The sequence below is a fragment of the Bison bison genome, unplaced genomic scaffold (assembly GCF_000754665.1).
Source record: "Bison bison bison isolate TAMUID 2011002044 unplaced genomic scaffold, Bison_UMD1.0 scf7180017864100, whole genome shotgun sequence".
Classification (NCBI taxonomy): domain Eukaryota; kingdom Metazoa; phylum Chordata; class Mammalia; order Artiodactyla; family Bovidae; genus Bison; species Bison bison.
In genome coordinates this window covers 939,622-963,998 of record NW_011494672.1, presented here as the reverse complement: position 1 = coordinate 963,998, position 24,377 = coordinate 939,622, and the positions used below count along the sequence as shown (strand labels likewise).

General features: G+C 42.1%; 1 protein-coding gene across 4 annotated transcripts in view; it reads left to right on the top strand.

Moving 5' to 3' along the window:
- CRIM1 (cysteine rich transmembrane BMP regulator 1 (chordin-like)) overlaps positions 1 to 24,377 on the top strand; it is a 190,828-nt gene that overhangs the window by 50,807 nt on the left and 115,644 nt on the right. For 3 of the 4 annotated variants that reach the window (XM_010838618.1, XM_010838619.1, XM_010838617.1), the window contains one exon: positions 24,067 to 24,309. In XM_010838618.1, coding sequence (XP_010836920.1) covers positions 24,067 to 24,309 — 243 coding nt within the window. Of the gene's footprint in view, positions 1 to 24,066; positions 24,310 to 24,377 lie in introns of those variants that run through there. The other variant, XM_010838620.1, reaches the window with a different exon arrangement.

Sequence of the window (24,377 nt, the reverse complement as noted above, 5' to 3'; positions counted from 1 at the left end):
GGAGGTCAAGGCACAAAACAAGAGTATAAAGCCCCAGATGGCACAGCACTCTCCTTGAAGTACTGATTTTTAGATGTTGGCTCTTGTTCTGCTGTGTCCAGGCTCCCTTGACAGTGCAAAGTGGGTGAAGCCACTGAGCCAAGGAATCAGCCCCCAAATGAGGTAAAGTTGTTCAGTCACATCCGACTCTCTGCCATCCCATGGACCACAGCACACCAGACTTCCCTGTCCTCCACTATCTCCCGAGTTTGCTCAAGTACACGTCCACTGAGTCGGTGATGCTATCCAACCATCTCATCCTTAGCTTCCCTCTTCTCCTTTTGCCTTCTCTAAATGGGAAAGTTACCATGTCTAAATAGGAAATCACATCTACAACTGTGTTGGCAGGATTCAGAAAACCGAGGCATGGTTGTCTTGATTGAAAGTTTTATTAGTTTTATTTCTTACGGGTGTTGGTCCTGAGGTCTTCGTGGATTTGTGACTTGGGTCACAAGTTGACCCTCTTGGAGCCTTCCTTGCATTTATCTGTTAAAGCAAGATGGTGATCCTGGACTGTGTCCTAGGCCACCGCTGTTTAAAGTTGGATACAAACCCAAGCTCTAGCCTTTCCACCTCATCCTCATCCTCACTTCTGTTCCCTTTCCTGCTATAATTATTAACCTGATTTTATCCTGTGATAAATATAAGTGGATGTTCCTGATTTAGCACTCGCATATTTAAAGAAATTCTCTAACAGTTTAGCAAAGTGGCTTGAAGTGTTTAAGCAGAAATTATCCTAAAGTTGAAAACAAAAGTTCCAGGCATACAAATACCTCTTTATTATTTGGGCGACATCATGATTTTGTGGAGAGAGGACTTAATTGACTCCTTGCAGTGTTAAAATATATGCATACTTTAGTTAGATTCACTAGTAGCCTTGTCCTTTTTATTTACATCGAGCACTTGTTTGGAAAGTTCAGACTGCGTCAGGACACACACATGGTTCAGTAAAAATCGCAGTTTCTTGAAGTACTTAGGTTGGTGTTAGAGTCCCCTGTTTGCATTATCAACAAGAGTATATTTTATTGCCACTTGAAATGGACTTGTTGGTATCCCAGACTAGGTAGTTTTGATGTTGGCAACTTGTTAAAGCTGTACCCAGGGCACTGACATTCCGTGTTCTCTGTAATGTGCCAGGTTCTTTGCTTACCTTATTTTTCACGTGGAAGAGATTGAATGCACTGATTTTAAGATAGAGGTCTCTGGACAGTGGAGCTGTTAGCTTTTTCAGTATTTCTTTTCTTACTCCTGAAGCTTAGGTTAGAATCTGAGCATAAGGTTTCATTTTATTTTCTCTGGAGCCAATTATTATTTAAAGATGAGAAATGCATGAGTAAATAAATCAGAGAAGGACTGCTGGAGACATTCCGACGTGGGTGCTCTGCACAGCACGTTTAAAATACCTGCCTTGTGGTCGTATACAGTGGTTGTATCTGGTGGTGAGATTAAGAAATGACGACAGCCCATAAAGAAATTCATACCAAATTGATAGCATTAAGGCCCAATGAGGTGATTGTTTTCTTTGTTCTACTGACCCTGCAACTTTAAAATCCTGTTCCGTTCTCTGCTCATTTTCAGTGTTCATCACTTACTTTTAACTCTTATTTCCTGTCTTATTGTTTCCTGTCTTTGTATTTGTTTGAGGCCTTAATTCACACATACTTAATTCTCTCTCCAACTTCCTGCCCTCTTTCTCCTTATATCTTGTCTTTCAGATCTTCCATGGTTAAAATGTTCTCTTACCTATTTGTTTAAGAATAAGCCTCTTATATCTGAGAATGGGACTGTGATGTAATAATAACTAACATTTCTGGCATACTTACCATGTACTGGCTGTCATGTGTGGCTTATTTATTTAATATGTACAAGAACCCCATGAAATAAGTTAAAGAGGTGAAGTAAGGTGCCCATGGTCACACAGCCTACCCAGTGTCATCATTCTGGATCCCATGTTCTTAATTAGTTGTTACTTTGTCACAAATGTTAAGTCTGTCGAGATTTAGCAATCACCAGTACTCTTGCCTGGAAAATCCCATGGATGGAGAAGTCAGGTGGGCTGCAGTCCATGGGGTCGCTAAGAGTCGGATACGACTGGGCGACTTCCCTTTCACATTTCACTTTCATGCATTGAAGAAGGAAATGGCAACCCACTCCAGTGTTCTTGCCTGGAGAATCCCAGGGACGGCAGAGCCTGGTGGGCTGCTGTCTCTGGGGTCGCACAGAGTTGGACATGACTGAAGCGACTTAGCAGCAGCAGCAGCAGTGAGATTCAGCAATCACCACTGATGTCACTGTACGGTTCTAAACACACAGACACTAAACTGTAACAAAGACCCCCCCTCCTCTCACAGGACTGGATCCTAAGTGTCATTCGAGAGGCAAGTGTGGCTACTTCACTTGTAAGATGAATACAGAGATGTTTTCCAAAGCAGTTTTTATGTAAGCTTAAATGTATGGCTTTTATCCAGTTGTGGTTTGTTTCCCAATTAAATTTAAAACATTTTGGAGAAATTACACATTTAAGTAATGCTGTGAAGAAGCATTTGAACTTCCCTGATGGCTCAGACAGTAAAGCGTCTGCCTACAATGCGGGAGACCCAGGTTCTATCCCTGGGTCGGGAAGATTCTCTGGAGAAAGCAATGGCAACCCACTCCAGTACTCTTGCCAGGAGAATCCCATGGATGGAGGAGCCTGGTAGGCTATAGTCCATGGGGTCGCAAAGAGTCGGACACGACTGAGTGACTTCACAAAGCTATAATCAATATGTTTAAATGCTTATTCTGCTAAATAGTGTTTAAACGTAACCTTCATAAAGCTAACAACATATTTCTTGATGGCATTTTTTTCAAAAAACATTTTTATTAGTCAGGTTTTTTTGGTCTTAGTATGATTAGATATGAAACTAGTTGGTTGGTTTTTTTTTTTTTTTTCATTTAAACCCCATTCTCTTCTGCTTTCAGTCAGAAAACTGAAGGGAAGATAAACATTTCAATCAGGGTGCAAAAGTATTGCCTTAGCTTATTCAGGGAGAGAATTTCCTACTGGCCAAAAGAGTAGAATAAAATGTAGTAAGATATACCTCATATTAAGCTTCTTCAGTTCAGTTCAGTCACTCAGTCGTGTCCAGCTCTTTGCGACCCCATAAATTGCAGCACTCCAGGCTTCCCTGTCCATCACCAACTCCCGGAGTTCACTCGAACTCATGCCCATCGAGTTGGTGATGCCATCCAGCCATCTCATCCTCTGTCATCCCCTTCTCCTCCTGCCCCCAATCCCTCCCAGCATCAGAGTCTTTTCCAATGAGTCAGCTCTTTGCATGAGGTGGCCAAAGTACTGGAGTTTCAGCTTTAGCATCATTCCTTCCAAAGAAATCCCAGGGCTGATCTCCTTCAGAATGGACTGGTTGGATCTCCTTGCAGTCCAAGGGACTCTCAAGAGTCTTCCCCAACACCACAGTTCAAAAGCATCAATTCTTCGGCACTCAGCTTTCTTCACAGTCCAACTCTCACATCCATACATGACCACAGGAAAAACCATAGCCTTGACTAGACGGACCTTTGTTGGCAAAGTAATGTCTCTGCTTTTGAATATGCTATCTAGGTTGGTTATAATTTTCCTTTGGTGGGGACTATTTGAATCAAATTCCAAACATGCTTTAAAATCTAGAAGATGTTCACAGTCAGTACTTTAGAAGCCGTTGTGAGGCTTCCTTTGCACAAGGATGATGTCTTCTTCTCTCCTTTCTCTCTTCCTTTTCTCCCTTCTGTCTGTTTTGTTTTGTTTTTAGTTGCTTTCAGCATTTGTAGCTTTTTTCTTTTGAATGTCTTTGGTAGTGCAACTTTCATCCTTTGTAAGTTGGATTTTTATTTGGGGAGATAATCAAAAGGCGTATGGAGTCATACCTGATTAATAAAATAGGTGAGCACTTTGGGGAATTCTATTTTTGTTAAAATATAAGGTAGAACTATTAGACACCGAAGCTGATCTTGTTGTAATAAATCTCATGAACTGCCTTTAAAGAAAATGTCAAAAGGAACTCTACAGAAAGGTGTTGAGAAATGGCAGAATTGGAATAACTATATAATTTCATAAAGGTGACTTTGCAGAATAACATGATTTGAATGTGTAAGTCCTATTATTTTGTTTCTTGGGGGCTTTATCCCTTTTTTTGTTGTCATATCCTATACATTAAATATTATATCTTTTAATTCAAAAAGAATGTTAATTAGTATATTACTGTATGTGTGTGGATATACTTGCACCAGATGGCAGAGGTTTCAGCAGATAGAACTAATAGAATATGATACGGCAGACCTTTTTTCCCCTGTGTAATTGAATGGTTGTATCATTTGAAAATCTGATTATCCCCAAAACATTGTTTCTGAGAATCTGAAAAGCTTGGCTCTCAGTAACTGCCAGGGCTTATTTTATACAACTTATTTTACCACTAATTCATCCTCCAGCTCACCCTTAATATAAGTAGTTAACTTCCCCATCTGGAAAGGGGTAAGCTTCTGCTCCTGTAGCTATTATTATGATACTAAAAGTGTGGCTTGTCAGTGATCATGATGTAATACTATAGTAAGTGAAGTGAAAGTCGCTCAGTCGTGTCCGACTCTTTGTGACCCCATGGACTGTATAGTCCATGGAATTCTCCAGGCCAGAAGACTGGAGTGGGTAGCCTTTCCCTTCTCCAAGGGACAAATTTTTAAATAATGTGGTACTTGTCAGCCTCTTGAATTAGATTATCTGCTGCCTCTCCTGTCTCCTCCCCCCAGATTTAATGATGCCAGTTTCATCTTTGTCACGTACTCATTGCAGCTCCCCAAATGCTCCACTTAATCCCTCCAAAATGGTTGTTCTCACTGGGATCTGTCTGTCTTGTTACTGCTGAGTCAGTGCTGGTTCTGGGGCTAAAGTTTGTTCTCCTGATTCTTGTCCATTGTCTCCTCTTGTCATATTTTCTCAGCTGCCTTAAATATGTCAGACCCAAGGACTAGTTACAAAAATACCACAATGTGTTATCCAGACTAGGCCTTTTTTTCTTTCAAATGAGCTTTCAAGCGCGTCAATAGTATGTGTAACAGAAACAATATTTAGAGTCCTTGGGTGAGAAAGGAATTACTTCCATGCTAGAGTGTTTTACAACCCTGACCGTGGAATCTCTTTGTATAGTTCAGAGATTTTTGAGTACTTTAGAATTCAGGTCAATGCACTATAGCCTTCTAAAACTTATGAATAAATTTAGGTGTTTGTTTTCAGAACTGATTTTGAGAATTTTTTGGTATTTCTCAGAGTAACTAGTGTCATATTAGGGGGCCCCTAAGCTAAATTCTCCCAAGACTCGCTGAATTGCATGTCTGTGTGAGGCTTTTGTTAGAGCATGTTTTTAACACTTTAAAATAATTATCAGGCTGGATCTGGAGACCTTTGAAAAGTCCTTAAAGTTAATTACATCTTGAGAGACAGCCTCTGTTCAGTCACTTAATTAAGTACTGTATCAATTTTACAGGATTCCTTTGTTAACAAAAATCAATGTGCCTGAAGTACAGTATTCTGGTAATGTGTAGTTCATTGTATGCAGACATTTCTAAAAGAAGATAATAGTAATAACCACACAGTTATTAAAGAGACCAGGCCTTTTGCTATTGTATAGCTAAAATCGGAAAGCTTATGGTTTGGGTTCGGCCACCAACTGTTGTGCTAAATTATTTGAGTCCTTTGCCCCTGTATCATTTGATGCTTTGACTTTACATTGTTGATTTGGTTCCATGTCTTCTAAAAAGATCCCAGAACCTTTTGTGCCTATTTTAAGGCCAGCAGTTAATGATAATCGGAGCTAACAAGGGGGTGCTTATAATACTTAGGTGCCAGGTATTAGCGTAAGCTCTTGACATATGTTCCTTAAACCTCTCAACAAACCAGTGAGGTAGAAACTTTTATTATCCTCATCTTACAGATGAGGAAACCAAAGCCATGAGAGGTTACCCAGGGTCATACACTAGCAGTAAGGAGTGGAATTCCATAAGTGTAGGTAGGTAGGCAGTAGATAGACAGCTGCAAGAAGGAAAGGCCCTAGAAGTACAGGGCACGTTGATGAGCGAGAAGAGTTAGTTGGCTACCTGCGGTGGTCTCAGCATGATTTTAGGCAGTAGGAAAACGAAGAAGTACAAGACTCAAGTCCAGCCCTCATGGAAATCACAGTTGGTCATAGAATGCCAAGATTTAAGTAATTAATAATGCAATGTGAAAATTTTGTACACCCATACAGAGTCTGTGAAAATAGAGGAAGGAATCAGACTTGTGGGGGAAACAGAGGTGAAGGGCTGTTTCACAGAGGAGGTGACTTTTGCTTGAAAATGACCGGATGCTCTGGGAGAACAAGGACTGTGTATTTTTACGATATAACTCTGAATCCCTAGCAAAGTACGCAGGATGTAATGAGTGCTCAGTGAGCGTTGGATGGACAGATGGTGGCATCTGGCTAGCTGTGAGCCTGGGGAGGGGACATTGGAGGGTCTGGCTGCCCCAGGTGAGAAAACAGGGCAGGTAAGTGCCCTGGTATTCGACAGGGGGGCTGTGTGTGTGTCACTGGGAAGTAAGCGGATGGAGTGTGGCTGGCAGCTACATCAACGCCACTGTCTTTTCTCCGCGACCACGTCCCTCTCTGGCCAGCAGTGGTCCCTGTGCCCCACGCCCCCCACACATCCGCATTCCATCCTATCTGTATTTCAGGGCCTTGATTAAAAAGTGACACTTCCTCCAGGAAGCTTTCTCCACAACTCTCAGGAGCAGTAGCTCTCCCATGTCTTAAATCACAGCCCATTTTGTCTGCAGGACTCATGCACACTTTATTATGTATTGCCTTGGGTCATCTCTTTAACTACAGTTTAACTAGTTTTGTGTTGCTTTTTAAACTTCTCCTGTATTGTTCTCTGCTTCTTGGAGTGAAAAGAACCTTGGAAATATCTGTTAACCTTCCCACTGATAGAGGAGGAACTGGGAAGCTCAGAGAGAGGCAAAAAGTTATATGAGATCCTATAAGCAGTCAGTGACTAGCTCAAGTCTGTGGCCAGAGCCAGATCTGTGCTTGTTTTCTCCCACACCCCGTTGTGAATTTCTGGAGATGAGGAACCGTGTATCACACTGACTGGGGGTCACATAGTTGCTCTAGAAGCTTTTGTAAGTGAAAGAGTGAGTATCACTTTGACACTCTTGCTGATGTGAGGATGGTATGGTTCTCAGCTTAAAAATATGGCATCTATCTAGTACATTAAACATATAGAGAATAGGCCTTAACTGTAAGCTATGTTCATTCAGAATTAGCTTGAGAAGAGCAGCTGCTGGGCGGGATTTTTGTTGTTGTTAATTTCACCAGGATACTCTTAAACATGGCTGTTTGATTCATCACTTAAAACTCACTTGAGTGGCTCAGCCAGCTTTCTTTATTTCTGTTAGTTTAAACTTAGTTATGTTTCAGTTGTGACTGTAAGTTAGTCTAAGTTATTTTCCAGTACTAAAAAAGCAATTTTCTTAATAATATTTGCTTCCTATCGACATAATTAAGGAGGCAAATTAGACCTCACAGTGCCCTTGAAATTGCTAAATGAGTAATTCTTCTGTGACTGGAAAGGAGGCTTACTGGTGACAAATTCTATTGTCCCCAACATTAGAGGTTCAGATGAGGAGCAGCCTTCTGAATGCGTTCTTAAGTGGGTGTTGGGGAGGGGGAAGCTAGGTACAAGGTTATTGCTAAATAGAAACAACCACGACTTATGCAAGATTCATTACACAGAAAGCGACACAGCAGATTCATTGACTTAACATTCACGAATTCAGTTATCCATGAAACAATGACCCAGAAGGTCCGAGACATACAGTCATTTGTAGTTTGAGTCAGGTGTGCTTGAAATACCTATGCAAGGGCAGGTCATTTAGCTGGCGACAAGCTGGCAGTCCAGTTGGTTTTAGCTCATTGTCACGTATGTAGGAAGTCTTGAACTGGTCAAAATTTTTTTTTCTTTATAAAAGAAAGCCAGTTGGTAGGGCTCATGTTAAAGACTGAAGAGTGGTAAAGAGGTCCTAGAAGTCAGTTTTTTTAACCAGAAAACAAACAGAAATCTGGGACAAATTTATAAGCTGGTGTGCTGTGGTTGGCAGTAGATTGAATCTCTGAAATGTATGATTCAAAAATAAGAGCAATTTCTAGGTATATCTTAGGGATTACACTGGCCAGTGTGTAAGATGGCACTTTCTGGGACACCTGTAATCTGTGGCATCCATCGTGCACCCATTAGTGTTTATAAAGACCTTGGGGATTCTCTTGTGGAATTCTGACTGTAATATATTTCCACCTAATTTTTTTTATGGAGGCCGAGTAGTGATATGGTGACCGAATAAGCTTTTTAAATTACACCATTAATCTTGTAGGTCAGCTGAGATGTCTTTAATCTCTTGTTGTTGAAACCTTTAAGATCAGGTAAAATTCCTAGTATATATTATTAGCCACTTGTATTAAACACCTGGCTCTATTTTCCAAAAAGAATATCTGGCTGATCCGATTCTGCCAGCCTCCTAGGAGGAAACCCTCCTGCAGAGGGAGAGCAGTGAAACAGTGAGTCTCCAAGTAGAACTGGCGATTGGGACAGTATCCTCCCTAAATCCTGGAGGTCTGAGATTGCGCATTAGATCAGGGAGAAAGGGGGCATCTTACTCTGTTGTTAAAAAGTGCTTAGAACAGAAATTCACGTACAGCAAGCCACCAGGCTCCCAGTGTCTCTATAACCTGTGGGATTACCTTCGCCCCCTGCCCCACCTTGTTCATATCTAGTTTCCTTCCAAGGCAAGTTTTTTAACTCCCAGTTATAACATGGACAAAGGATAGTATTGGCGTAAATAAACCCTGAATTTTAAAGAGTGGCTGTCCTGGGGATGAGGACAGCTGTGATTTTTAAACAGGAAACTAGTAAGGAAAAGAAGAGAAAAAGGCAGGGAATAGGGCAGCTGGCTCTCTTCTCATTGCTGGATGAGGAACCCACAGTGCTCTGACACTGGGCAGGCAGAAGCATACCCTCAGTATCAAGACTGAGTCTCTGTACATTGTGGGTTATGCGTATCTGTAGGGTTGCACCAGGAGCAGATGTACAGATAAGTCTGTGCGTGCACGCGTGCTTAGTCACTCAGTTGTGTCCAACTCTTTGCAACCCTGTGGGCTATAGCCCGCCAGGCTTCTCTGACCATGGGGCTTCTCCAGGCAAGAAGACTGGAGTGGGTTGCCATGCCCTCCTCCAGGGGATCTTCCCAACCCAGGGATCGAACCCAAGTCTCCCGCATTGCAAGCGGATTCTTTACCGTCTGAGCCACCAGGGAAGCCCATTCTACCACAGAACCAAGGGGCAGAACTAGAGCAGAGAGTGGTCTCTAGCTTCCACATGAAGCTTTCTACCATCTTCAATGCTGAAAGACCCTGTCTGGTATGACCAGCTCCTTTGGTCTTAGTTTCCACTTTTTTCCTGGCTGGACCTCATATTCTGAATGGGCTGGGGAAATTGCCAGAGCTCTAAATTTCCTGGGGATTGAATTGTTATAGAGAAGTCCCTATGGTTTGAAGGCACTAGAGTGTTCTTCTGGAAGTCGTCTCCCTTCATGGCCCAGTCCCAGGGCCTTTGGTGTGCACATTCCCCTGTAGTCCCCCTTGGCAGGCTTGCCATCCCTCCCATTCCCGGCATATCTGTTCTCTGTGTCTGAGGGGGAGGCTCTGCGTGTGTGGGTGTGTAGCCCATCAGCACCTGGGTGGTGGATAGCACCCCAGGCACCCTGTGACCAGAGGTTGCTCTTCTGACCTTTCTTAGCCATTCTGCTTACAAAGGTTATTTTTGGTTTGCTTTGCTTTGTATATTTAGCTGATGTCATGATAAAGTTTTATGATCAGATATTTATTAAGCTAGAATCTAAGCAGTTTTTACTATTAAGGAAGAGATGACTATCAGACTTCAGACTGAAAGATGAGAAAGTTAGGATGATGATGGTGTGTCTTGATGGAACCACTGTGGGATTCCCCAGGAGACCTGGCTTTTGGCCATTCTAGGTCCAGTGATCTGGGCAAGTCACTTGGCTTCTCTAGGCCACTGTCTTCTCTACTTAGATATAAGAATTTCTGATGAAGAAAACTTTTTTTCTTCAACAAGTAAGTCCTATGGATAGAATCATTCCCACGTTTTTATGTAAGAACAAGTACATTCCTCTATTCTTTTGCAATTAAACCTTCAAATCTCCAGTCCATCATTTTTTTTTTTTTAATATACTTTAGTTAGAAAAGATCTGGAGAAGGCAATGGCACCCCACTCCAGTACTCTTGCCTGGAAAATCCCATGGACGGAGGAGCCTGGTGGGCTGCAGTCCATGGGGTCTCGAGGAGTTGGATGCGACTGAGTGACGTCACTTTGACTTTTCACTTTCCTGCATTGGAGAAGGAAATGGCAACCCACTCCAGTGTTCTTGCCTGGAGAATCCCAGGGACGGCGGAGCCTGGTGGGCTGCTGTCTGTGGGGTCGCACAGAGTCGGACATGACTGAAGCAACTTAGCAGGTTGATTTGTCAAAAATTGTGAGTTACAGAACATTTCAAAAAAGCTCAGGCTTTCTGCTTGAAGTTTATATGTGTGAAAAATCTAGGCTTACTGATAGCTAAGGGTTTATTAAAATATATAACTGATTACCATGTCTCATTCATGGTACTTGATTGTTAAATATCTGTGGAGTTGCTGAATGAATAAGCATCCTGCAGGTACTTTTAACATCTAGGTGTAGATCTTTGGTATGAAGCACATGTATTGCTTATTTGAATGTTTCCCAGGTGATTTTTCAGAATGCTTTTTGTACTTTGATTCCTCAAAGGGTAAGCAAGATACTTCCCTTATTTATAGAGTTGACTTTCCTAGGAAACTTGCTGTCAGAGTTTCTCGTCCTCATACCCACATGTCCAGTCCCCTGTTCTCCCATAGATATATGTTTTTAACTAGAGAGATGGCCAACCGGAATAAAGATGACATCTCCAGACTCCCTTGCAGGTCAGCATGGCTGTGCGACTCAGTCCTGGCTATGTAAAGAGAGAAGCAGCAATAGTGTAACTTTTCACATTACACCCTTGAGAGCTGTGCCTGGTTTCCACTTTTCTCCCTTCCCACTGGTTAGAAGACTCTATGAACACGGGCTAACACAGCAGGGTTTGTTTTTTGTTTTTCCCCACCATTAAAATTTTTTTTTTTCTTTTCTGACCACACAGCCTGTGGGATCCTAGTTCCCAGATCAGGAGTTGAACCCCCTGCAATGGAAGCACAGTCTCAACCATTGGACTGCCAGAGCAGTCCCCTAACACAGCAGGTTTTGAAGAGCCAAAAAATAAAGGAACTTAGGTCCCAAGCAACTTCATGGAGCCCATAATACATGTGAAGTTAAATTTCATGGCACTCTTATTCCAAATTGCCACAAATTCCCAATTAGTAGGGTATGCATTTGTGAGAATTGCTTCATCGTAAACCACTGTGTGCCCTTTAATTTGTTCTGCTTAGACTTATTAATGGAATCATTATGTCCTTTGTTGTATTTGAAAATATTTGGAAATAAGCTATGTCCCTGAAGTGGGGAAGCAGCTCCAGCACTAAGCATGGTGTTCATTGGCAGCAACACAACCCGCTCTGGCCTGAGTTGGTAGCTCCATGCGAGTTGCTATTTAATATGAAACTTGGTGAGATTGGCTAGGACCTCTGTTGTTCAGTTTCATCAATTTCATCCAGCATGCCTTACTGTCCTTTTGTACCTAAAGCAGGCTCTACCACATGCCTTTAGAGACAGAAACCAAGGTAGAGAGACAGCTTTGCCTAGGGGCAGGAGAGAGGCAGGCTGAGCTTTGTTGCTGTTTAGCTGTTGAGTCCTGTCCAACTCTTTTGCAACCCCATGGACTGTAGCCCGCCAGGCTCCTCTGTCCATGGGATTTCCCAGGCAGGAATACTGGAGTGGGTTGCCATGCCCTTCTCTAGGGGCTCTTCCTGACCCAAGGATCAAACCCGAGTCTTCTGATTGGCAGTCGATTTCTTTACCAGTGAGCCACCTGGGAAACTTGGCTGAGTTTACAAGAGGGGAACAGATATGGTCCACAGCAGTGGTTCTCAAAGCTTGGTACTCAGACAGCAGCATCAGTAACTTGTCAGAAATGCATATTCTCAGGCCCGAACCCAGCAGAACTTAGCCAACAGCTCTGGAGGTGAGGCTCAGAGCCTGTGTTTCTGAAGCCTTCCACTATGTTTAAATGAGACTCTAATGAATGTGGGAGAGCTGAGTGTTGGTAACAATGGCTGTCCTGATGAGAGTTACTGTCCAGAAAAACTGCAAGTGGGGAATGAGGTGAGGAAACATCCTCTTCAGAGAGAGGAAGAAAAATAAGCTGGGATTCATGTGCTGCTCCTAAAGGGGGTCTAAATACTGTACCTCCTGAATGGGGCCACCTGCTTCCACATCTGTCCTCAGCCACTTGTGCAGACGTGCCTTTGTATCACCCAGTGTACAGACTTTGCTCCTTTCCATTGCTGGTACTTTTAAAGTGGCAAAAAGTGCTATAGCCCCTTGCTGACTGCACATGAAGAGGGAAAGCTCTTCAGCCACTTACCTCTCAGCCTGCAGGCTGAGTCCCACATTAGTCTGGAAGAGGGTTTTGAGCCAGGAGCCAAGCCCTTTCATGGCTATGAAGAAAAAAAAGTGGAATTTCCATGTAAGGGCTACCAAGAATATAAGTGCCTATTTAATAAATTATTTTTTGAGATGCCTTTTCCATTTTGGTAGTTGAAGTTTGAAAAATGTTTGGAGTACTATAATTATCATTTCTGGGAAAAAATACACATTGCAGTATTTTTGTTTTTGCTGCAGGTCAAGTTGTAGTTCAGGATGGAAAGTAAACACATCCCTTTGCTCAGCTGCAGCTCACATATTTGTAGTCTCCGGGTGCCGTCGCAGTGGACGAGGGTTTACACCGTGGGTACACAAAGGATACAAAGACGGCATAGAAACGGGGGGCCCTTGCAGGGGCTCAGCCCGGCACATGTCTGATCAGAAAGTTGGAGCTGGAGCCAAAGGAACGGTCAGAGAGGTGGAGAAGTCTTCACAGAAAGTCGTGGGAAGGGAGTGAGGCTGCTGTGAGAGGTGCTGACCATCAGAGGTGGTCTGCAGTGAAGAGGTGGTCTCTCCCACTGGGAGAGCCTTCTTTCAAGGCACGGGGTAAATGTCAGGAGGCCTTTGCATGGGGGAGTCACTTGTTACCACATATGCTGTCTTGTCAGTCAGGTCGCTGTGGAAGCAGGGCCCATCCACACATCCAGAATGCAGAAATAGCTGGGGAAGACTCTCCAGGGAAAGCTCCATGAATAAGCCAGCTGCCTGTCTTCTCTCCAGAGTGAGGAACTAGTCTTTATAAGTAACCTTTACAAAAAAAGGAATGAATAAAGTAGTCGAAGCTGACAGAGAAACAGCACTTGAGCACAACTTTTAGCACAGTAAGATGACGGTGTGTGTTGGGCATGCTAAGGTATGTATGTGTGTGGGGTGATACATAGCATATTTATGTGTGTAATGGTCATCTTAACCTTTGTCTTTCCTGAGCTTCCCTAGTGGCTCAGATGGTAAAGAATCTACCCGTAGTGCAGGAGACCTGAGTTCAATCCCTGGGTCAGAAAGATCCCTGGAGAAGGGAATGGCAACCCACTCCAGGATCCTTGCCTGGAGAATTCCCTGGGTAGAGAAACCTGGTGAGCTACTGTCCATGGGGTCGCAAAGAGTTGGAAACAACCGAGTGACTAACACTTACCTTTGTCAATAAGAGCAAACATTTAATGATCTTATCTGTGTTCATTATGCCCAGGCATCATATTGGGCGTTAGGTTGAAAACAAACTGAGACAGAAAGTGAGCTAATCAGAGAGCCTACTAGTGTTTTGTGTGTGTGTGTGTTTATACACATACATATGCATACATATAAAATATATGAAATATTCTTTTATATTTATATAATATTTTATATTTGAAAGAATGTGTGCATTCTTTTAGTCTCTAAGAAGACTTGTAAAGTTTTTTTTCTTATTATTTTGTATTTTGTATTGTATTATATTGTATTTTGTATTGTCAATTGGAACAATTGACAGTGTTGTGGTAGCTTCAGGGGACAGCAAAGGGACTCAGCCATACATACACCTGTATCTGTTCTCCCCCAGACTCCCCTCCCATCCAGGTTGCCACATAACAGTGAGCAGAATTCCCTGTGCCATCTTAGACAGTTTCACAAGAGTCCTTGTGGAACAGGTATTTTTATGCCCTGTTCAATACACAGGTGTACTGAGTATTCTAACTCAAAGCCCAGACTTTTTCTAATAATCAGTGATGGGGATGATAAGAACTATTAGTTGGGCAAGTAGATGTGCCCACTTGTAATATTTATCTCCTTGACACTTACAACAACCCTGAGGAAATTATGACCCAGAGAGATCACACAGCTAGTTGTAGAAGAGTCAAGATTTGAACATAGTTCTTTCTGGCTCTCAAACATTAGTGGTAAACCCATAGCTTAACTGACTCCCATGTAAAGAAGATTAAAAAGTAACCACTGTCAAATGACAAGTAAGTGATACAGACAAGTAGTTTATTTTCAGTAAAACAGAAATAAGAAAAGTAGGAAGAGGAAGGAAAAAATAAATGGCCAAAATATGTTTTCAAAACTGTTTCTATAGTTTTAGGCACATGTGTTTTTTTTTTCTCCCCAGAATGTGCAAACCCTCATGAGAACTACCAGTTGAACAGTCAGAGAGCTTGCTGTTCTTATTTGCCTGCTCTTGTCAGCAGAGGTAGAACAGCAGCAGTGTTCTGTAGACTCTGCTGTCTTTTATTCATCTGCCTTTTGTGGTTGATTTATCATTTTAACCACATAAATATAGTCACTTTGAGGAACCTCTGAAGATGTTAGGTTGGCACGTAATATTCTTTGGAGTCCTTCTAAAGATGTTTGAGATCCATATACCACCTCTGGGACTCAGGAAATTATTGACAATATTATTAACAGAGCCCTTGGTTTACAGTTCTTTGATTTTTAAAATCACATATGATCACATTTCCTACTATACTGCAAAAGCTCTACAGTGATAACAAATATTAGAGTTCTTAAAAAAAAAAAAAGACTGGCTCTCCTTTAATCCCACAGTTAGTTTTTTGTTGGTCTTCCTTAAATAAGCAGAGGCCAAGAGCCCCTGGAACCTGATTGCAGAGGAAGGGCTCACAGGGCTTCTGGTTGGAGTAGGTTCATTAGGCACCCACAAAGGCCAGTGCCTCATTTTACAGATGGGACGCACCAGACAGATCCTTCATTTCACCTTTTAAACATCTGGCATTTTAGTCTGTTTTCTCAAATCCATGTCACATTTACACAAAGCAACAACCAAGTTAGTAGCAGCATCCTTTTCCTCTGGAGGAAAATTTGAAGTATGGAAAGTGACCCACCCAAAAGTCTCAGAACCACTCAGCACAATAGAGGCTTTGTTTGTGTTTGATAATGGATGTTGCCTTCCATTTACGCCACCCTGGAGAGTTCTTCATTTCTAATGTTTATGCCTGTGTGACATTTTCAAGCTGTTATGAAGATTCCTCTTAAGATGTTGCTGAACTGACTGTACAAATTTGGTTCATTTAAGTCTTTCCTCATTAGTCATTTGTTTTATTCTCTGATAATTTTCATTCATTTTTTGTGGGCTCGTGTATATGGCAACAAGGAGACAAATATTCAGAGAAGGCTATATAGTTTATTAGGTAAAATTAATCTTTTTGAAACCAATCTTCAGTTCTTTTACATTTATCTAGGATCTCCTTAGGCGTTATTTTATTGCCAGAATTTTGAAAAAATGAATTCATTGTTACATTTTGAAAACTTGTTACCGTATATGAATATATGAATGTAATTATTTGAATGGCAAACCCTTCTGGGAGTAAATTCAATATATGTTCCTGGTGTGAATTAACAGATGATGAAATAAAATGTCTCTGGACTCAACAACTCTAATAAACTTCCATAAACTATGATTTAAAACCCTGGCAGATGCATATGGGGCCCATTTGGGGTCTCTCTCTCCTAGTCCCTGCTCCCTCTTCCCCAGCACCTACCACCTGAAACAGATCCTGGAAACCCCTCCAAGCTTTTTTCATTCCTCCCAGGAAGCTCCGACCTCTTTCAGGAGGATACCAGAGAAATTGTTGATTCACGTTTCCTAGGATTGAAAGCGGCTTTGAATCTCCTGGGATAATAAGGGATGGGAGTGCTGTGTGTGTGCTAATAAAAAAAAAAGTGTTAGTCACTCAGTCGTGTCCGACTCTTTGCAACCCCATGGACTGTAGCCCACCAGGCTCCTCTGTCCATGGAACAGGGGATGGGAGTGGTGTGTGTGTGCTAGAACAGTGAATAAATCCTTACTGTACATTGGAGTCACCTGGGAGACTTTTTAAAATGACTGATACTGGGGTCCCACTTCTAGTTATTCTGACTTAATTGGTTTGGGATGTATTCTGAGCTTTTGAACCTTTTAAAGTTCCACAGGGGCTTCTGATGTTGAGAATCAGAATTCTAGCACTGCGGTTCTCAAAGGATAGCACGCGTGAGAATCCCCTGGAGGTTTTGTTCAGACAGACTTCGTTCAGCAGAGGGTTTGTTCAGGCCCCACGCTCAAGATGTGGGCCTTAGAATTGCCTCTCCAGCAAGGTCCCAGGAAAAGCCGATGTGCTGGTCCATGGACCACTGTTAGAGAACCACCCATCTAGAGCACTTTATCGCATCTGGGCATCTTGCTCCAATGCAGATTCAGACTCAGTAGGCCTGGCATCGGTGGCGCTTCTGAGCTCTTACAAGCTCCCAGCTGATACTGTTGCAGGTGCTGCAGGCCCAGCCAGGCTCTAATTGAAAGCATCGTTTACAACTCAGCTCAGTAATATCCTGCTTAGAAAAGATGTGTTGTCTGGAAGACTCCTGGAGGTACCAGGGGCTCAGCATACAGCCTGGACCACTCAGTGGCAGGCAGACATCTGGACGGCTTCGTGCTTCTTTGGCATTTGGCCAGCTGCCATTTGCCAGGATGTTTGAACATGCCTCTGGTGAAGCTTTGTTGTCAATAGAGAACTCCATTGTAAAGATTCTCATTTTGCTGGAAGAAGTAACCCCGTGATTCTCAACCCTTATCACAGGATAGACTCACCCAGGGAGCTATTGAAACAAATAGAAATTCTCAGGTTCCTCCCCCAGAAATTCTGATGTAATTGATTTGAGAAGGGCTCCAAGACAGTGGCATACTTAAAAGCTTTGTAAGTGAGCCTAATGCACAGCCAGGGTTGAGAACCACTGAGTTTGAGAATCACATGTTGTGGTCTTACAGATCATTTAATTATTGTTCTTTATATTGGGCTAATTTATATTCCACTCTGGTACAACTTTATTAGGTATTTGAAAACAATTTAATATGGCATGCTTAACAAACCACCAAGGAAAGGCTCTGCGTGGGTTCCATCACTGTTAAATTCTGAAAGAAAATGCTGGGAAAGTACAGCTGGTGTTTCCGAACGAGCTGAAATATGAAATATTTCTGGGACTGTATCAACAAGCCTAATTTTTTCCCCTTGGGGTTATGATTGTGTGGAACAAGTCTTCACTGCAGAGCTTGCCAAAAAAGGTTATGATAAAATCATGGAATGTGAATGAAAAGAATTCACAGTGTAACTTTAAAGGAGTCGGTCTCTAGATTTAAAAGCATAGAATGACATGTCTCTTGCATTTGTAATAGAAGCTTTCAAAACAAAATAATGCTGGATGTAAGAAAGCCCCTCCTTTATGTCTGTACGGCCAAGGAGCAAATGAGATGGGGAGAATGGCCAACCAGAAAGTGATGAGGACACAGCCGAAGACCCTGAACCTCTTTACCTTTGCAAGTGACCTTCACATTCTACATGTGAGCAAAACTGTAGCCATTGACTAGACATGCACATATCAGGAAAGTTGAAGTTTCTCTTGCTTTCCGCATTGTGCACTAGTGTGAAGACTGTGCTTGGGAGGCTCTGCCACTTACTGTGTGACCTCCACCAAGTTTCTTAGTCTCTCTGTGCCTGTCTCCTCATCTGCCAAGTAGCGATGCTGAGGTTGTCTCCTTCACATGGGAGGGTGAAGGGCTGTGAGCACGAGGCAAGGCATCGTGCCTCCTCCCCCGGAGAAGGTGTCCAGTGGGCAGATGCTGCTTTCAGTGCTCTAGCCTGACAGTGAGAATTGAATCCTTATTAAGAATTGTCACTCATCAAAATATTTTTCTTGTCTTTACTGGTATTTTCTACTTGTGAAGTGTACTAATTCAGATTTCTTCTTAACTATCATGAGATAAATATTTTCTACATGGAGAGTAAGCTTGTTCTTGCCTTGGAGCCTTTATTCTTGCTGTTTCCTATATCTGGGACCTCCCCTCCTCGGCCCTACATTTGCCCACCTTCCGCCGCCTTTTATCCAGGTCTTTGTGCAGGTGCCATGTCCTGACCTCCCCTACCTGGCCAGTACTTTATACCCAGATGGCCAATTCTGCTTCCAAGAATTTGTTGCTGTCTGGCATGATGCTGTGTAGTTCTCTGTTTATTATGTAACTCCTCTGGAATGGTAAATCCAGGAAGGCAAGCAAGGACTTTGTTTTATTGCCTGCTCTAAGCCCTCTGCCTAGAACCCCTGGTGCATGGAAGTCACTCAGTAAATATGTGTTGAATGAATGGATTAAAAAAGGATTCATGGATTGCATCTCAACTGGTACAAAGATGTGTCTCCCAGGACCACCTGGTGGCCCCTGTGGTACCCTCCATCGATGCCATAGCTACTCTGGGACTTTGGATTATAAAGGAATGAGATTATAATAAAGGAAGGAGATTACCAGTGAGATGTGGGGAAAACAGTGATCCCAGACTCTTCCCTTCTTAATGCCATCTTCTACCTACTACATTATTTTAATCCAAATTTGGGGTCCCTTGAAATATCTCCATAGTTAGCAATGCCCAAGGATTGTCTCAGAATGATGGCAGGCTCCCTGTGTGCATGTAGGCTGTATATATGAGAAGCAGGATAGACTTCAGCAAAGCAGAGTGCCCAGAAGCATCGGCTTTGCAGTTGCCAGTCTCAGTTTACTAGTCCATTTTACGTGGCCTAGGGCTTCCCTGGTAGCTCAGATGGTAAAGAATATGCCTACAATGCAGGAGACCGGGGTTCCATCCCTGGGTCAAGAAGATGCCCTGGGGAAGGAAATGGCAACCCACTCCAGTATTCTTGTCTGAAGAATTCCATGGACAGAGGACCCTGGTGGGCTATAGCCCATGGGGTCGCAAAGAGTTGGACACGACTGAGCAGCTTTCACTCACTCACGTGGCCTGTTTTCCATTAATAAGTGTACAGAGTATCTGCTGTTATTTTTAAGTGACCATTTTAAGAGATTTTGAAAAAGGAAGAAGGCTTCAGTGTCAGATGTGTGAGACTCTACAGAAATTAAATAGAATGAGGATCTGGCAGTAAAATTTTTCTATTTAGTCATTTTTCTTTTGGCTTTGGTTTAATTAAATCTGTGTTTAAAGCAAAAAAATAAAACCTTGAATGCATTTGCTACTTGTAGATCATGATTGTACTTTTCCTCCTGACATATGGACCTGGAGAAAGTTTACAAATAGCCAAGATGCAGGCACATGGGTTAAAGTGATGAGGATTGATAGAAACTTGCCATTATTATTGTAATGTCATTTTAATACTGGGTGACTCTCAGCACTTTGAGGACTCAGCTCTTAAAGGAAGATTATTAATATGATGTTAATGTGATGAAACCAGCTTATTTCCCTAATTATCTCTGTTGTAAGTGATACTGTCACTTTAGTTTTTCTGTATCTGGGGAAGTTTTTTTTCTTTCTTTTTTTTAAGATGCCAGTTGCAAAGTGTTGCCAGGGGAACCAGACTGAAAAGCTTGTTAATTAAGTTAAATATTATATGTTGATTAAGAGTTAAGAGAGGCTTCTGTTCAAATGGATAAAACTTAAAATTCAGAGGTAATGACATAGCCACCTTCTAAATGATAGAAAAATATATGGTGCGTCTATAGTTTAGAGATGGAGGAGAGACAAATGAATAAATGAAATCTACTGCAGGAATTATTTAGAAACAGGCTGAGAAAGAAGGTATTAGAAAGACAATTCCTGGTGCTATGGTAACCATAGTTGGATTTAAGTGACAGACGACTGGTTGGAGGAAGGGAAGGATGCTGGATGAGTAAGTGTTCTAGGTAATCTGTTGAAAGGTGAATAGAAGGTAGAAGAAAAGAATAAAGCTAAGAACATTAATGATTACAAAATAAAAAAGTTGTATCTTAGAAATCTAAATTCCTTGAGAGCATCATCACTGTACAGTTTGCCAAGTCAGTATAACAGGCTTGAATCTTATGCCTGCTAGTCATGAAATTATCAACACAGCCTTGAAAAATAAAAAGTATTAGAAATACAAGGAGAAGTTGATGGTTCATAGTGGGAGATTTTTGTAGATACTTCTTGGAAATCAGGTAAAAAGTGTAAGATCTGGGTAAGCTGGGGGTCATAATTAAGCTTGATTTAATAGATTTGCAGGTTTGTATTCAATAAACAAAATATATGTCCTTTATGAATACTCATATATTTTAAAGTTGGCCATCAGCCATGTAAACATACCCCCCTGCCAAAAAAACAAAAATGGGTAAACTTAAGAAATTAACAGAAGTAGAAGATTGTATAGCCTAAATTCTCTGACAATAGGGCAGTGAAACTATAAATTAAACTCATAAAGAAAGCCAAAGACAATCTACCCATGCTGAAATTTGGTAACACTGTTCTTAAATGTCTTTAGTTAAAGAGGAGATCAAATGGAATTAGAAATGATGAGTTACATTAAAGTACTACATATCAGACATTAAAACAAAAACAGCATCTGGCTAAAGTATTAAAATCATAATTAAAATTATTCACACTTCTGAGAAAATAAAAGAGAAAGTGAACTAAACATTAATCATTAAATTTATAGGAAAGCCAGTTAAACATTCTAAAAATCAAAGAAGGAATAGATTTGAAAACTTGAAAGAACCCTTGAACATATAAAGAAAGAAAGCTTGGTCCATAAAGCCTGAAGTGAATTTGAGAATCTAGGTGAATGAGATATTTCTTAACTAGTATGTGTTAGTACAGATAATTCTAAAAGAGGTGGAACACCTGAATAATCTAGTAGCCAAAGAAGAAATCTGTTGTTTCCTTCTTTAAAAAAACAAACAAACAAAAAACTCCCGAGTTCAGGTAGTTTCATAAGTGAGTTGTATGAAAACATCAAAGAATAGATAAATCTTGGGTTACTGGAACTGCTTTATAGCCGAGAAAGAGGTAGAATGATAAACATTTCATTAAGAAAGTTCTAAAACTAAGACTGGATGAGGCCAGCATGCGTGCACACACACGCACAGAGAGCTCCGAGCTAGTATTACAAACTTATTAATCTAGAAATATCAAAATGTTGGGAAGTCAAATCCAGCTGGGTCTTTAGAAAGAAGGTTTATTCTCAGACTGGTTTGAGATCTACTAATTGATCATATTAGTAAATTAAAGGGAAGGTCAATATGAATCTTGACAAAAGTTGAAAAAGCATTTAGTAAGATTTAATCCTTATTTTTAACATTCTTAAGTCATTTCAGACTGTGCTTCAGACAGTGTTAGTGGTGGCCTACCTTAATCCCACCTGTGTGACCAAGGCAGGTCTTAAGTAAATCTCTCAAGGCTTGAGCTGCAAAATATATACCAGTAGGTGACAATATTGGAACTGTTAAAGAGCAGAATAAATAGGAAGATCTAATGTGTTGGGTTGTATTGAAGCATATGTTTGAGAAGTCTGATCATACGTAACAAATATTTTGCGTGATTAGAATGTAGTAGAATGTGATAGAGAATACGTCGATGACAGCACATTAACAAGAGTAGAAATTAAGTGCTAGTTGCAGTTAAAGTCATAGCCCTCTTATTAATTATGAGACCATGTGTTTGTGTTTGCCAGATCATCCATCAGTGTACTTTACATGCTTCATCTCCCATACACCCTTCTCCTCCTCAGCTCTTTGATCTGTTCTGCCCACACTGATGGGATCCAGGAGCGGAATTCCTTTTAATTATGTTCTCTTCTCAAGGCAGTTGCTCAGGGTTGTGATGTGAAATCAGGTATATGCATCCTCTGTACATCCTGTTGCTGCCACACTGGCCTCTTGCTCTTCTTGGGACACGCAGAAGTGCCATAGCTGTGCCCTCTGCTGGGACATGCTTCTCCATGGCCCACCCCTCACTTCTGTAAACCTGTTCAAATCAGGTTTACAGAAATCAGCTTCCCAGTGATGCCTATTCTGACCAAATTGTAACTGGGCCCCCCGCCCCCGCCACTTCTTCCATGCACTCTGATTCCCCCTTGCTCTGCTCTGCTCCCCCCACACACACCTAGCACTTACCACCTGCTCCTCCTGTATAGTTTTCTTATTTATTGTACCGATTATTTTATACCACTCTCTCCTGCATTGTAAACTATATGAGGGCAGGGATCTGTGTTTGTTTTCCTTGTGGAAACAAGGCTGCTGGAACAGCAGGCACTTGAGAAATATCTTTGCATGAATTTACTAGAACTATGAATATGAAGACTCACCTATGCTCTTTTGATTAAATAAGAAATAGACAAGGGAGATGGACAGTGAAATGAAAGATACAGTGATCAAGGTTGAAAATGACCTGAGGGACACTTAGATTTTGTGAATAGACCTACTTCTGTAATGTAAAGAGCTAAGTGGACTAGAAGTGAGGAGGCCTGGATTCTTGCTATATTTTTACCACTAACCTTAGATAGATCACTTGAATGCTAGGGCTTTAGGTTCTTTATCTGCAGAACAGACTGAAATTTTTCATTTAGAAGGATAAACTGGGAGACCTCTTGCACCTTACCCAGCTTTGTGATTCTTTGCAGGTTTTGTTCTAGGGAAGACGGTTTATGAACGTACCCCAGTACCACGTGGTGTGTTTTCCCCCAGCAAGTCCCAAACTCTTTTCCCCCAAAGGTCATGGGGCTGTGATGATGTGCTTTTGGTTTATTTCAGGGTTTTTCTCCAGGGCCTAACATTGCTGTAGGTTTCTTGAAAGCTTAAACCAAGACTGAGCTGTAGTCTGGGGCTTCATAAACTCAGTCTGTCTTTGCTTGATTTACTTATTTATTTACTCTCTAAAATGGAAGTGCAGCAATAGGTTGGTGACACAGTAGTGGAGAAGGGAGAACGAGGTACATCTGATGGACCTCTGCTAGGGATAGAAACACTCTAGATGTCATTTAGGGAAATGACATGGGAATTGGGCTCAATATCCATCTTGCTGAAGCTTTCATATCATCTTAGTACTTCATCGCCTCAAATTTCAGAGCGGGGAGGTCAAATTCCTCCATGTTAACTGCCATGCACCTTGTCTCCAGACCCCAAAATAGCCATTAGGTATTTGTGGGTCTGTTTTTGGTGTTTAAATGTACACTGTTCACAAAGAACAGCCCTTAAAACTCCTTTCAAACTAAAGATCTTTTCGTTGGTCAGTGGCTCAGTCCCGTTTTCAGAGTCTCTGTGGCACATCCGTATCTTCCCTTGGTCTTTCTTCATCTGGTCCATGTGTTGGACATGGATTGTTCAGCACAAGGAAGGGGGATGGGATGATGGAAGAGGCAGTGTCCACCTCTCGCCCTGTGTCATGAGCAGGTCTCGGGAGAGAGTCCCACGAGAGGCTCAGCTGCATTTGAGGTTCTTGCTGGGTATCTGTCTGTCTCCTCCTCTTGGCTAGTTAGATCATAAAGACTGCCAGCACTTCTGGGGAAAGTGCTCCGCGCTGCCCCCTTGGGCCTGTGCTAAACTCTTTCTCTCCCATTCAGAAGAGAAGCCAGATTGCTCCAAGGCCCGCTGTGAAGTCCAGTTCTCTCCACGTTGTCCTGAAGACTCCGTTCTGATCGAGGGCTACGCGCCCCCTGGGGAGTGCTGCCCCCTCCCCAGCCGCTGTGTGTGCGACCCCGCGGGCTGCCTGCGGAAAGTCTGCCAGCCAGGATACCTGAACATCCTTGTGTCCAAAGCCTCAGGGAAGCCAGGAGAGTGCTGTGACCTCTATGAGTGCAAACCAGGTATGCACAGGTGTGGTCCCAGCAGCCTCGCTGCTTTGCATCAGAGGGTAGCAGCAGCCAACCACCAC